Source organism: Puma concolor, chromosome A2, assembly GCF_028749965.1.
Source record: "Puma concolor isolate L17-30 chromosome A2, mPumCon1.1.hap2, whole genome shotgun sequence".
NCBI classification, from domain to species: domain Eukaryota; kingdom Metazoa; phylum Chordata; class Mammalia; order Carnivora; family Felidae; genus Puma; species Puma concolor.
This window is the reverse complement of record NC_141668.1, coordinates 153,024,204-153,040,183: the sequence shown is the minus strand read 5'-3', so window position 1 is coordinate 153,040,183 and position 15,980 is coordinate 153,024,204. Positions and strand designations below refer to the sequence as shown.

General features: G+C 40.8%; 1 protein-coding gene and 1 pseudogene across 3 annotated transcripts in view; one reads left to right on the top strand and one right to left on the bottom strand.

Moving 5' to 3' along the window:
* The window catches only part of IP6K1 (inositol hexakisphosphate kinase 1), a 57,443-nt gene that overhangs the window by 6,115 nt on the left and 35,348 nt on the right, over window positions 1-15,980 (bottom strand). For 2 of the 3 annotated variants that reach the window (XM_025916078.2, XM_086698211.1), the window contains exons 3-4: window positions 5,787-5,997; window positions 853-1,034 (exon numbers count right to left, since the gene is read on the bottom strand). In XM_025916078.2, the coding sequence (XP_025771863.1) occupies window positions 853-1,034; window positions 5,787-5,997 (393 nt within the window). The remainder of the gene's footprint in view (window positions 1-852; window positions 1,035-5,786; window positions 5,998-15,980) is intronic. The other variant, XM_086698212.1, reaches the window with a different exon arrangement.
* LOC112852742 (aminoacyl tRNA synthase complex-interacting multifunctional protein 2-like) lies at window positions 11,377-12,372 on the top strand (annotated as a pseudogene).

Sequence of the window (15,980 nt, the reverse complement as noted above, 5' to 3'; positions counted from 1 at the left end):
AGTATTAGTCATTTACTGCCTACTGCTTCAGATAGTAACTGACCAGCAGAATTCCCATTTTATAATATTTCTTTGCGTTTACCATCTTAAAGACTATTATATGCTGTTCAGGTATGGTGTTTCTCTTTGGACAAAAAAAAAGTACCACTTTGTAATTATTATCTTTTGGGAGTGGAGAAATGTATGTGTGCATATGCACGTGTGCACACAAACGCAGATCCCTGATTCTAGACCTGCACTGACAAATCTGGTAGCCACTAGCCACATCTGGCAATTTGAATTTAAGTGAGTATAAAATTCTGTAACTCAGGCACAGCAGCCACATTTTGGTTACTCAATATGGCCAGTGGCTGCCATACTAAACACAGATACAGATACTTCCATGGTCTCAGAAAGTTCTACCAAACAGCACTCTTCTAGACTGCCAAGTTGAAGCTTCAGGCTTACCAGCCCCAAAAGGCAGAAAAAAACATGTCAATAAAACAAAGAATGACAGGGGTGCCTGGGTGGCTCAGTCAGTTGGGCATCCGACTCTTGGTTTTGGCTCAGGCTGTGATCTCACGGTCTGTGAATTCAAGCCCCGAGTCCAGCTCTCACTGGCAGTGCAGAGCCTGCTTGGGACTCTCTCTCCATCTCTGCCCCTCCCCAACGTGTGCTTGCTCTCTCTCTCTCAGAATAAATAAACTTAAAAAAAAAAAAAAAAAGAACGACAAAGAGCCTATGAAAAAGGGAGATGAGAACAAGTGGGGCTCCTGAACAGAGAGGGCCTGGCCATGGTACTAGAAGGTATCCTGACACAGGAGCTAGCCACGGTCGCAGCAAGGAACACCGCTGAAGTAGTAACAAGGATACTGTACAGCTTTCGGTCCTTGGACTCCGAGCGCATGCGGCTCAGCTGCTGCTTGTGACAGCGCAGACTCCAGGGGTTATGGCTGATCTTCTCAGAACTCAGACCGCTGTTGCCATCCAGCATCTGGAAAGGGACGTCTGAGTGGCTGTGGAGCTCCACCTTCGGACTCTTTGCCTCCTGGGAGCTAAGAAGGAAGAACATAACACATTGCTGAAGGGGCTCAGACGAGTCACCCTCTGGGGTCTCAGTGCAAAGGGTGAAGGAGACCTGGATCAGACCTAATCTGCCACCCTGGTGGCACCAGACCCTGGTGACAGGTGACACAGGGACCCCAGATGCAAGAGTGCATAAAAGTGAGCAGTAAGTAGTGTTTATACTTATGTCTCTGAAAACTGTCTGAAAAATAACTCTTTGCACCAAATTACGTGATGAAGATACCACTCCGGATCCATTAGGAAGGCTATCACAAAAATAAACCAGAACAAGTGTTGTAGAGGATGTGGAGAAACTGGAACCCTCAAATATTGCTGGAGAGCATGTAAAATGGTATAACCGCTATGAAAAAGTCTGGCGGTTCCTCAAAAAGTTAAACGTACAATTATCATATATGACCCAGCAATTGCACTCTTTGGTATATACCTGAAAGAACTGAAAACAGAACTCAAATAGAAACTACACAAATATTTGCAGCATCATTACAATAAATAAGAGGTGAAGCAACCCAAGTGTCCATCAGTGGATAAATGGATAAACAAAACATGGTGTGCCCATACAATGGAGTGTCATTCAGCAATAAAAGGAATGGAATTCTGACGCATGCTATAACCTGGATGAACCCTGAAACATCCTGCTAAAGTGAAATAAGCCATACACAAAAGGAGAAATGCTGTATGATTCCACTCATCTGAGGGAACTGCACATTCACAGAAACAGAAAATAGAAAGGCAGTTACCAGGGGCTGGGGGGAAGGGGAATGGAGAGTTATTTAACAGGTGTGGAGCTTCTGGCAGAGATAAAAAGGAGTTCTGAGAACGGACAGTAGTGATCGCTGCACAACAGTGTGAATGTACTTAATACTACTGAACTATACACTGAAAAAAAGGTGAAAATGATACGTTGTTAGATGTACTTTACAATTTAAAAAAATACAAAAATTGACAAACGTGCAGTCACACACTTAACAAATATAGGGTGGAGCACGGGACACCACTGTCAAGAACACGAGTAACTATCATATTTCTGTCCACATCTACAACCAAATTTTTAATAAGATCTAAAGAAAGCATATGCTGACATTATACGCTTATGAATGTCTGTCTGCTTGTGTATCAACCTGGAAGAAAGAGGAAAACATCAAAGAAAAAAAGGCAGGATAGGCCCCAAAGAAACTTTCTCAGTGGACAAAGTTTGTGCCTGTGGAAGTCATGAAGCCATTTCAGTAAGGGGATTTTATTTCTAAAATAAGTCAAACCACAAAGGGGTTTTATTGAGAAGGTGACTCCAACTGAAAATATTAGGACTTTACTACAACTTCCTTTTTCCCACCAACACAAAAATCTTTGAAGTAACTTGCAACGTTCCTTCACCATGCCAAGCCAAGCCAAGCCAAGCACTGGAGAAGCCATGTGCGCTGCAAACGGCAGAGCAAGCCTGCAGCTCCGAGCAGAGGCAGAGCACTGCAGCAATATCAAATGCCACCGTCCTCCCCAGAACTTCTGGCCTCTCCTTTAACTGTAGATGGAGTAAGTCATGCAGAGTTGAGCTAGCCACTAGGGCTGGTGTGTACCAGAAATTGCTGACATTCCCCTGCAGGGTGATTGGACAGACTGGGTGAAATGGCTGAGAGACACGGGCAGAGATCCCTTTCCCCTTTAACTGAAAGTAGAGGAGCCACCAATGCCTCTCAGCATCAGAAAACTCTCATTTTCTTCTGGTGAGGACATGGCTAAGGCCATTCATGGATGCTTTCTTTGTGATCCTCTTTAAAAAACAATAAGGCTTACTCATCTGCCAAGTAAACCCAAATAAGTCCTCTGTGCCCGCACGGGGCACCCATTCCTCCTGGCATTACCCTTGGTATTGTAGCTCTGGTCCTGGTGAAGAATAAGCTGCATTCCTAGAAGTGACTTAGTGCCTCTGAGAACGGGCCAGAGGTCTGGTCACTGCACTCAGAGCTGTCACTTTCAGAGCAGAGCCTTGAACCTGGACATGGGTAGACTTTGATGTTATTCTATGTTCATTGGCTTTTCACCAGATGACTCGAGAAGCAATTTCTGTACCTTTGGCGGACCAAAGAAAGCCCACTCTAAAGAGCTACTGAGAGAAAGGCTTCAATGCCAGCTATGGGCTTGAGGACTTGGGGAACATTCCTTGTCACATGAATGACTAAGCTTAGGTCCCACAATCATCAGTGAAGAGGAAGCCCCTTGGGGAATGAACAAGAAGCCCTGAAGAAGTGCTTCTGCAGACCAGAGTCTATTTTACACACACACACACACACACACACACACACACACACACACACACACACACACACACGAATACTACTCTATCAAAAAGAATGAAATCCTGCCATTTGCGATGACATGGATAGAGCTAGAATGTATTATACTAAGTAAAATAAGTCAATCAGAGAAAGACAAATACAATATGATTTCACTCACATGTGGAATTTAAGAAACAAAACAGATGAACGTATGGGAAGAGGGGGGAGACAAGAGAGGGAAACTAACCACAAGAGAGACTTGATGATAGAGAACAAACTGAAGGTTGATGGGCGGGGGCATGGGCTAGATGAGTGAGGGCACCTGTTATGATGAGCACTGGGTGTTGTAAGTGATGAATCACTGAAGTCTACTCCTGAAACCAATATTACACTGTATGTTAAATAACTAAAATCTAAACTAAAAAAAAAAAAAAAAAAAAAAAGCTTAACTCCTGGAGACCCTGCTTACTCAGAGTGAAGGCCTCTCCTCTCCAGAAATGCAGATCTGGCCCAGAGAGGAAACATCACACACTCAGCCAGAGTCTCGTGGGGTTCTGTGCTCCTCGATGTGAGTGTGTCCTCTTCCATCAATGGGAGTAAGGAGAGCCGGAACACTCTGGGCTCTTACTGCTTCAGGAACTAGGGTGCACAGCACGTGTTGCTCAACTGACCTGATGTCAGAGATAAACTAATGTGCTGCCACACGCATATAAGAAAAGTCCCAAATCTAACTTCTTTTTTTTTTTTAAATTTTTTTTTTTCAATGTTTATTTATTTTTGGGACAGGAGAGACAGAGCATGAACGGGGGAGGGGCAGAGAGAGAGGGAGACACAGAATCGGAAACAGGCTCCAGGCTCCGAGCCATCAGCCCAGAGCCTGACGCGGGGCTCGAACTCACGGACCGCGAGATCGTGACCTGGCTGAAGTCGGACGCTTAACCGACTGCGCCACCCAGGCGCCCCCCAAATCTAACTTCTAAGTTAAGGCACAGATCTTATTCACTGAAACTTATTTTTAAGTGAAGTTAAATATACTTTAAAAAAAGGGGTTTTTTTTCAAGTAATCTCTATACCTAGTAACATGGTGCTCGAACTCACAATCCAGAGATCAAGAGTCGCATGCTCCACCCACTCAGCCAGACAGGTGCCCCCAAATTAAATATAAAGTAATTTAGTCATAGAATTTTGATTTTACCTTGTTTCAGGAAGCTCACATTATTTTTAGCTTACGTTAGTTTTATTAAAAAAATTTTTTTTTTTTTACAACTCAGTGGTTTCTTTAGTATATTTATAAGGTTATAAAACTTCACCACTATCTAATTTTTAGGACACTTTCATTACCCCCAAAACAAACACTATCACCATTAGCAGTCACTTCCTGTCCTCCTCTCCCCCTCAGCCCCTGGTATACCTTAACTTGCCTTCCTGTCTCATGCACTTGCCTATTCTGAACATTTTCTATCTATGGAATCACATGTGTTTTTTTGTGACTGACTTCTTTCACTCGGCACTTTAGTTTTTGAAGTTCATCCCTGTCGTGGCTCATATAAGCATTCCATTCCTTTTTATCACTGGATAATATTCTATTATATGGATATACCACATTTATTTATCCATTCATTAGCTGATGGACACAGTTGTTTTCATTTTTTGGCTGTTAGGAATAATTCAACTATAAACATCTGTTTACAAGTTTTGTGTCTGAATGTATTTTTCCAATTCTCTTGGTAAATACTCCTATTCCTAGGAGTAGCATTGATGGGGTTAGCTTTCTGAAGAATAATTATTTTTCCAGAGTGGCTGCACTATTTTACATTCCCATCAGCAATTTAAGAGGGTTCCAATTTCTCTAAATCTTCATCAACACTTTTATTGTCTGTCCTTTTGATGATAGCTACCCTATGAGAGTTCACATTTCTTGCATAAAATATCAAGAGAGACAATGCTTTATACACTATTTTCCTAATCTACAAGAAAAATAATTTCCAATGCAATAAACTAAATTTTAGTTGCAGGGAAAGGGTTAACAGCTGACCTCATAGAGGTCAAAGAACCTTGTACAGAACCCTTAAAGAACACTGGTCTGGATGGCCTCTCACTGCGCTTGGGCAGTCCTACAGGTCTGAAAGCAGGTGCAACCTCACCGTGGACCAAGGCATTTCGACCTTATGTGTGAGACACAACAAAGCTGGAGAGCACAGAGCATGGGGAGTCCTTGCTTCTGAAGGGCTGAGATCTTCACCATCACTCTCTCTTGACCAGTTACATCCATACACAGAAGGCAGCATCACTGGGGTGATGTGACACACTCAGGTGGTAGCCAAAGAATACCAGCCATCTTTCCCCAAGCTTGGGCCCTACTTCCCCATGTGTCAGGACTCTAGAGAGGTCTTGAGTGTTTGTAATGCCAGGACCAGTCATGCACCTTCACCCTGCTCACCACCCCCTTACCTCTCAGAGGTTTCAAGGGACAGGCTGGCTTTCTCTTCCTTGTGGTCACTGCCACTGCCTGACCGGTGCAGGCTCCGGCGGGAGTGTTTGCGCCGAGGTTGCTCCCGCTCTGGTGTGTCATCCTGCTCCACAGTCTCACTTTCCACATAAGGGTAGGCCACCAAGTTGATGTAACCATCACTGTCTCCCTCAAAACAGACAGACACCACGCCTGTTGAAAAAAAGGCAGCCAGTCAACAAATGTCTACACAGGCTGGGTCTATGCAGCACAGACTGCTGGCACTTGCCGTCTCACAGCACATCACCTGCCATGAACCAACTGAAGATCAATGTAGGAACAATGACCAACAGACCTCTTTCCAGAAGACAGCTGACCACTCACCCCAACTCTAAGTCTGCTACTTAACCTCTGATCGGGGATTAATCTCTGTTTATTTCCCACTCTCCTCTGCAGCCCTCTGATTTTCAATGACTGACTCCTGTACCATTCAAAAGAACTGTGTTCACTGGAGACACCCACACCTAACATGATTTAACCCTCTACTTATACAACTGCTCTGTGATACTGCCATTCCCTGTGTCATTTTCTTGCTCTGTTTCTCTCTGCCTGGCAGAGTCACCTAGAGACAAGACTTCTTCCAGCAAAACAGTCCCAAAAAGAAGTCTTCTGCCCACACTAAGCATCAGGCGATTCTAACCTCACCAGACAGAACTTCTGCCTCACCAAACCACCAATATTCCTAAGTTGACACCTTTCTACCCTCCATGCTGTACTCAGGGAAAACAGCTTACCGTGTCCATTTTTTACCCAACAGGTTATCCGTTATTTCTTCTGAATCGTTAACAAAGGATTTAAAACACAATACCTAGAAACCTAACCCAAGGAGATTAAAACAAAAAACAAAAAACAAAAAAAAACAAAGTCCAGGCTGCCCTTTGTCTAACTTCCACATCTAACCTTCTGTCACTACATGTCTCCTTTACACTCCCGGTGTACAAAATTGGCTCCATAATCTGAACAAAAATGAGGCATTTATGAATAAGTCAATGTCAGACTAAGAATATCCTTCTCTTTGGTCCATTTCATCCTCATTCCCTAGGCCCTTTTAGAAAAAATTCCTTAAACTTGAAATTCTTTTTTCATACTTCCCACTATACTGCTCAAATGTATGCCACACTTCCATGGGCCTCGCATCTGTACCCTGGCTTGCTTTCATAGATAGCTACCTCTCCTGCAGGTTTTCACCTTTGTAACTTCTTGTCTTCACTAGAACCTCAACTGTTCCAGCTTGAATGCTCTCTGGTCTGCCAATCTTCTCTGTCTCCTGGGCTCCCCTTGTGCTCTGACCTAAAGTGTCCTCCAGGCCTGCCACACAGCTGTCACGCTGACCAGGGTGAGGGTTGAGGGTCATTCCTTCTATGGTCCTCTACTTCTCCCACTCTTGGTTTACTCCTTAGAGTGGAAGATGTCTTCAAAGTAGCTTTCTAAGAAAGGGCGTTCAGGAGGTCACTTTTGAGTCCTTTGCAGGATTTTATTCTGCTCTTACACTTGACTGACTGAAGACAAAATTCTATGTTGTCTGCAAATAAAGAGTTTTACTTCTTCCTTTCCAATTGGAACGCCTTTTTATTATTTCTATCTTGCCTAACCACACTGGCCAGAACCTCCAGGAAAATGTCAACTAGAAGTGGAGAGCATGAACATCCTTGTCTTATTCCTGATCTTGTGGGGCAAGGCAACTGTTTTGTCATTATGATGCTGGCTAGAGGTTTTTCATAGATGCCCTCAGGTTAAAGAACTATCCTTCTATTCCCAGTTTGCTGCTGTTGTTGTTTTATCAAGAACAGATGTTGGATATTGTTGAATGTTTTTTCTGCATCTGCTAAGATATAGATGGTTTTTCTTTTTTTAGATTATTAATATGACGAATTCCATTTAACCTTTGAATGTTAAACCTACCCTGTATTACTCAGATAAACCTTACCTGGTTATGATGCAGTGTCCTTTTAATACACTGTTCTAGTCAATCGACTAAAATTGTATTCAAATTTTTTACATCTAGGTTGGTGAGGGGCATTTATTTTCTCATAGTGGTCTTGCTGAATGAGTTGGGACATACTCTCTAATTTTTTTGGAAGAGTTTCTGTAGAACTACTATTTCTTAAATGTTTGGTAGAATTCACCTGAAGCTTTGTGGGCCTGGAGTTTTCTCTGCTAGAATGTGTTGAACTCCAATTTCAATTTATTTGATAGGACTATTCAGAGTCCCCATTTCTTCATGAAAATTTTCATAGCTTGTATCTTTCAAGAAATTGTCTCTTTCATCTAAGTTGTAGAATTTATTGGGATAAAGTTTCTCAAAATATTCTTTTATCTTTAAATATCAGTAGATCCTAGTGAAGACACATATATCATTTCTGATATTGGACATTTATGTCATCTCCTTTTCCTGACCAGTCTGGCTAGAGATGTTGTTCTCAAAGAATCAGCCTTTTGTCTTTGGTTTTCATTTACTTTCTTAATTTGGTCTTTGGTTTTCATTTATTTTTTTAATTTTTGCTCATTTTCATACTGAACTATCTTTTCCATACTGATTCACATTAATTTAGATATAGACCTATATTCTGGAAACTAATCCTTGGTCAGTTATATATGTGGTAAATATCTTTACTCATTTTCTCTAAAGGTGAATTTTAATAAACATAAGTTTTAAATTTTATATAGTCAAATATATCATTTGATCTTTTACGATTAGCTCTTTTCTGTCTTGAAGGCTCATCTAAAGCTATATTGGAAACCTTTCATTCTCTTCAGGTACATACTTTTGAGTACCCTGACAGACCACTGGCAGACACAGAGCATCATATCTGATACAGGGAGATATGGCTATGCTGTGGATAGGGCAGGAAGAAGCTCTACAAATAGTAGATGAAACTTGCCAATTAAACGAATCCTGCAATCTACTACTAGTTTAAGAAGAAAATATTTTTGATCCTGACATTATTTTTTACATCAGTACTCACACCTAGGTAGAATGCAGATGGGCAAATGAAAAATCAATGGTCTGATATAAGTCCCAATTTTCTTGGCAATTGTAAGACTAATTTCAATAGACACTAAAGATTACATTTGGTGGAGGTTTTGGTATTTTTAAAAAATATATTTTTAGAAATTATAGTAAAAAAAATACATAAATTTATCATTGTAACCATTTTTTCCTAAATGTTTTATTTTTGAGAGAGAGAGACAGAACATGAGTGGGGGAAGGGCAGAGAGCGAGGGGAAACAGAATCTGAAGCAGGAGCCAGGCTCTGAGCTGCCAGCACAGAGCCCGACGCAGGGCTCGAACCCACAAACCATGAGATCATGACCTAAGCAGAAGTCGGATGCTTATCTGACTGAGCCACCCAGGTACTCCTCACTTTAACCATTTTTAAACATACAATTCAGTGGCATTAAGTGCATTCACAATGTTGTCTACCATTATCATTATCTAAATCCCAAACTTTCTCATCACTTCAAACAATTCTATACCCATTAAATAATAACTCCCCCTCTCCTCCTCACCCAAACCCAGGTAACCTCTAATCCACTTTGTCTCTTTACACACTTGCCTATTGTAGATATTCTATATAGGTGGAATCATGTAATTTCTGTCCTTTTGTGTCTGGCTTATTTCACTTAGCATAATGTTTCCAAGATTCATCCATGTTGTAGCATGTATCAGAACTTCATTTCTTTCTAAATCTGAATACTATTCCATTGTGAATATATATCCCAATTTGTTTATTGATACACTTACTGCTGACACATGGGTTGTGAATATTGTGAATAATACTTCTGTGAATATTAGCTTTATGAGCATCAGTTTGAGTCCCTGATTTTAGTTCTTTTGGGTACACACCCAGGAGTGGAACTGCTGATCATATGGTAATTCTGTTTAACTTTTTGAGGAACTACCAAACTGTTTTCTGTAGTGGTTGCACCATTTGACATCCTTACCGGCAGTGTTCTATTTCTCCACATTCTTGCCAACTCTTACTTTCCTTTTTCTTGTTTTTAATTATTATAGCCATCCTAGTGTGCACGAATGGTATCTGATTTGTGGTTCTGATTTGCATTTTTAAAAATTTTATTTATTTTGAGAGAGCGCACGCAAGTGGGGAAGGGGCAGAGAGGGAGAGAGAGCGAACCCCAAGCAGGCTCTTCACCACCAGTGCAGAGCCTGATGCAGAGCTCAAACTCACTAACTCACAAAGTCACTAATCATGACCTGAGCTGAAGTCAGATGCTTAATTGACTGAGCCACCTGGGTGCCACCAATTTGCATTATCTTAATGACTAATGACATTGATGTGTTGTTGGTCATTTGTGTATCTTTTTCTGGAGAAATGTGTATCCAAGTCCATTGTGCAATTTTGAATCCAATGGTTTGCTATTGTTTTTTTTTAAGTTTATTTATTTTGAAAGCGAGTGCATGAGAGCCAGCAGGGGAGGGGGAGGAGGAAGAGAGAGGGATAGAAAGAGATAGAGAAAGGGAAAGGGAAAGAGAAAGGGAGAGAGAGAGAGAGAGAGAATCTCAAGCAGACTCTACATTGTCAGTGCAGAACCTGACACGGGGCTGGAACCCACAAACTATGAGATTATGACCTGAGCCAAAAACAAGAGTTGGACACTTAACTGACTGAGCCACCTTGGAACCCTGCTACTGTTTTCAAAACAGAACCAGAAGAATATTACATTTGAAGGGATATTCTAGGACTACAAAACAAGAGAGAAGCCAGAATCAAACACATTGCTGTCTCTAAGTGGCTAAGAACAGTTGCAAATGCTTTATATGCAGCTTCAGCCACCAACTCATCCACACTCAACACATCCATGGCCAAACCTTCTGCTATAAATATGCCAAAATGAGATAGAGAACTATAAGCCCTGTTAGCTCAGAGTCCTTCTGATGCTAAGGAAAAAAAAAAATCTTAAAAGGGAGTCAAATCCTGGCTCCAGAGAAATGTTTTCTAAATCACAACCGACAGAACTGGGACAAGTTCAAACCTCCAGGTGGCTCCCAGGAAAGGACTGTCAGTAGTGGTTCAGTTTTTCCCCAACTTTTCTCAGACTGGGGAACAGAAGTCTTTAAAAGCCATAGCAAATCATTAGTATCTATTTTCTTTTCTCGGGCTGCATTTTCACTAGGTAAAATAAATATACTTTCTCAAATATACAATTAAACCAAAAATTGATCCTTTCTTATTAAGTCAAATGAAGCCCAATTTATCGTAAGAAAATTGAAGATATTATTGGTCCAATTAATATATATCAAAACCCAACAGTACAGGGGTTTTTTTTTTTTTTTGAAATACATTTAATATTATAGAAAGTTACCAAAAATATAGAATTCCCATATACTCGCTTCCTCTAATGCTCCCGTGAGGCCAGTGTATCAGGTAAAGCCCTATCACAAAGTGACACATCTCTCCTTCTCTGGTTGCAGGCCATGTGCAGGAAGACTCTCTGACCCAACTCTTCAAGCTCTTGAATCCCATCATCAAGGTATTTTAAAATGTCTGTCTGAACTGAAAAGCTATGGTTAATGGTCACACCAAGATGACTGACATGTCAGATGTGGACTTGGATGTAACCAACATAATCCAAGCTGATGAGCCAACTGCTTTACTAACCAATGCATTGGACTTAAATTCCATGCTTGGAAAGGATTATGGAGGACTGAAAGACAAGGGCACTGAAAGATCATGATTAACACAAACCCCACCTCCCCCCACCCCCCTTGTGCTGTACTGCAGGGTCCTGTTCACTGTTCTCACGCATGCAGCAGTCAACAGCGAGCCCAATGTCTTATCGAGTGTTTTGGCAAGCACACCAAAAAAACCAGCCCCTCATGAGTATCACCTGGGGTTTATTCTAATTGGGAAGAATGTGCTGAAGATTAAAATGCAGTTCAGTATCCAAACGATGTGTCCCATCAAAGGAGAAAGAAACATTGCACATTTTTTCTTTTGTTTGGCCAGAAGCATAATGCTATAAATTTAACCCTTGTAAAAACCTGGGTAGATAATAGCTATTTTTCAGCTAAAAGAAGGAAGCAGTAAAGAAGAAGCCACTATATGGGGGTACCTGGGTGGCTCAGTCGGTCAAAATCCAACTTTTGATTTTGGCTCAGGTCATGATCTCACAGTGGTGAGATCAAGCCTCATGTCAGGCTCTGTGCTGAGCATAGAGCCTGCTTGAGACTCTCTCCCTCTCTCTCTGCTCCTCCCCTGCTCACATGCGCACACCCTCTTTCTCAAAAATAAATAAATAAATGAACATTTTTTTAGAAAGAAGAAGCCGCCACTATGTTCCACTCCATGAAGGCTACTCTTGGGAAGAGCCCCTGGCTTGCTGGGAATGAACTCGCTTCAGCAGATGTTGTGCTGTGGTCTGTGTTCCAGCAGATGGAAGGCTGCAATATGATGGTGCCAGCCAACATGCAGAGATGGATAAGGGCCTGTGAAAACCTGGCCCCTTTTAACACTGCCCCCAAGCTCCTTAAGTGAATTTCAGTAATTGATTTTAGATTTTAAGAACAGTGCTGTTTCATGCATATTGTTGATAAACTGACTTATTCTAAAATCATCAATACTGTCTTCATTTAAGCCAGTTGTTGAACATCAATAAGAGCATATTAAAAAAAAATTGTTAAAAGTGAAATCATAATTTATAATTACCAAAACCAAGAAATGAACACTGACATAATAATATTAAGTAATCTGTATACTTTATTTGAATGTTGGCAGTTTTCCCACTTATATTCTTTTTCTGGTTCAGGATTTCACTTCACATTGCATTTAGTCCTCCTCAGTCTCCTCCAATCTGATATAGTTTCTGTCTTTCTCTTTCATGACTTTGACACTTTTGAAGAATACTAACAGTTATTTTGTAGCATGTCCCTAAATTTGGATTTGCATTATATTTTCTCATGATTAGATTGATATCACTCATTTTAGGCAACAGAAATGATCTTGTGTCCTCCTCAGTTCTTATGTCAGAAGGTACAGGTCTTGTTACTGGTAATTTAACTTTGATCACTTGGTTAAGGTGAAGTCTGCCAGGTTTCTCCTTTGTAAAGTTATTATTTTTCCTATTGTAATTAATGAATATCCTACAGGGAGATACTTTGAGACTTTCTAAATATTCTGTTTCTTATAGTATGTTAGCCCACTCATTTTAGAATCAATCATGGTTCTTGCCGGGGACAATTATTTCTGTGTTGTGTGTCTAATGGTGACTTCTGTTTCCATCATTCCTTCTATATCTTTTAATTAAAAGGAATTACAATTCTATAAGGAAGAAATGTCCCTTCTCACCCATTTATCTATCAGTATGGAGTTAGGGATATTTTATTTCTCATATTCTAGATTTGGCCACTGGGATTCCCTGATATCGGCTCTTGTGTGCTTGTAACATACACTCCCATCATTTTTGACCATTTCTTTACTTTTAGTTACCAGGGGATGCTCCAGGCTCATCTTTTATTTTCCTGCCCCAATTCAGAAACCAATCATTCCTCCAGGGAGTTCTGCTTCCCTTTACTGTAGGAATGGTATTTAGAAGGACCAAGATCTTGGCCCTATGATTGCTACTGGAGTATCATTGTTTTTAGGCCCTTTCAGCAGACAGATCTGGGAAATACATGTATAAATACTAACCCACACATACACATATATCTCTTTATTGCCAGGAACACAGGTGTTTTTAAAATTCAACCAAGCTAAGGAAAAATGCCAATAATATTCTGTGTTTTGGTTAAGTTTCAAGAGGGATTTTTATGTATTTAGTATTACCAGCGGCAGTCATCAGGGGTTACCACATATAGTACCAAATATGAAGTTCTAGGCTTCTATATCCTTATGCAAAACTTTCCTTAATCCATTAGTCAAGTATTTATTAAGCATCTACTAGATGCCAGGCCCTGTAACAGTTTGGCAGTGCTTCAAAAAGTTAAACAGAATTACCATATGATCCAGCAGGTTCCACTCCTAGGTATGTACCCAAAAGAAATGAAAGCAGAGACTCAAACAGATGCTTATAAGCTAATATTAACAAAAGCATTATTCACAATAGTCCAAAGTGGGAACAACCCAAGTGTCCGTCAACAGGTAAGTGGATAAACAAAATGTGATATATATTCACAATGGGTATACAGCCATAAAAGGACATGAAGTTCTGATACATGCTACAACATGGGTGAGTCTTGGAAACATTATGCTAAGTGAAATAAACCAGACACAAAAGGACAAAAAATTACATGATTCCACTTCTATGAAATATCTACAATAGGCAAATGTGTAAAGAGACAAAGTAGACTAGAGGTTACCTGGGTTCGGTGAAGTGGAAAGGGAGAGTTATTATTTAATGGATACAGAGTGGTTGTTTGAGGTGATGAGAAAGTTATGGAAGTAATGATAATGGTAGACAACATTGTGAATGTACTTAATGCCACTGAATTGTACATTTAAAAATGGTTAAATTTTATGTCATGTATATTTTGCCACAATAAAAAAAAAATATGGATTTTTTTAAATCATTTTTTAACCATTAGTAACATTTAAAAAAAATTTTTTTTATGTTTATTTATCATTTTTGAGAGACAGAGACAGAGTGTGAGTTGGGGATGGGCAGAGAGGAAACGCAGAATCCAAAGCAGGCTCTGGGTTCCGAGCTGTCAGCACAGAGACCTATGTGGGGCACAAACCCACGAACAATGAAATCACGACCTGAGCCAAAGCCAGACGCCCAACCGACTGAGCCACCAAGGAGCCCCTGAATTGATTTTTCTAAACTGAGGATCTCTTGGGGAGCCTGGGTGGCTCAGTCAGTTGAGAACCAACTTCAGCTGATGTCACGATCTTGTAGTTCATGGGTTTGAGCCCCGCCTCAGGCTCTGTGCTGACAGCTCGGAGCCTGGAGACTGCTTTGGATTCTTGTCTCCCACTCTCTCTGCCTCTTCCCAACTCACGCACGTGCGCTCTCTCTCTCAAAAAATTAAACATTAAAAAAATTTTTTAAATAAAATAAATTGAGGATCCCTTAAGTAAATAATGACGTAAACATGACTAAATTCATAACAACTTTGGGAAATTAAAAAGTAGAATACAAGGAGCACCTGGGTGGCTCAGTCGGCTAAGCATCCAACTTCAACTCAGGTCATGATCTCACAGTTTGCGAGTTCAAGCCCTGTATCAGGCTCTGTGCTGATAGCTCAGAGCCTGGATGCTTCAGATTCTGTGTCTCCCTCCCTCTCTGGCCCTCCCCTGCTCATGCTCTCTCTCTCTCTCAAAAATAAATAAACATTATAAAAAATTTTTTTTAAAAAGTAGAACACAGGGGCGCCTGGGTGGCGCAGTCGGTTAAGCGTCCGACTTCAGCCAGGTCACGATCTCGCGGTCCGTGAGTTCGAGCCCCGCGTCGGGCTCTGGGCTGATGGCTCAGAGCCTGGAGCCTGTTTCCGATTCTGTGTCTCCCTTTCTCTCTGCCCCTCCCCTGTTCATGCTCTGTCTCTCTCTGTCCCAAAAATAAATAAACGTTGAAAAAAAAATTAAAAAAAAAAAAAATAAAAAGTAGAACACAAAAATATAACTTATCCATGGTGGGCAATGAAAACGTATAAACAGAGTAACAAAAATCAAATTTTAAAATAAAGTGACTTAATTCTGGTATATATTCATGGGGTTCTATTCTATAAAGTTAATTTACATTTTCAAACACTATTTTGCCTTCAAAAGTTAGGACTTTCAGACCTTCTCAATCCTTCTGTAAACTCCTTATCATCAATTCATTCCCCCAGCACAGACAAAGGCTCCACACAGCCTCCTTGCCAGCTGTCTCACTGCCTTGGCCTGGAAAGCATCCAACTCTTCCTCCTCCGGAACCAGAGAAGTACTGCCCCTCTCCTAGAGCATCCCAGCAAACAGGGGAAACCACCTTGCTAAGAGCATGCTCTTCACCAACAGTATTTAATGATGTGAATTCTTCCAGGTTTACCTATTGGTGAATTCAGATTTTCAAGATCTAAAGACTGTGCTGGTGCTTTCAGTCTCAAATTGTGCTTAACAAAGTGATTTAGTTTGAGACAAAAGAGACCTACAATCATATCACCTGGCCCACAACACAAGGAAAACTGAGCTGAAAACCTG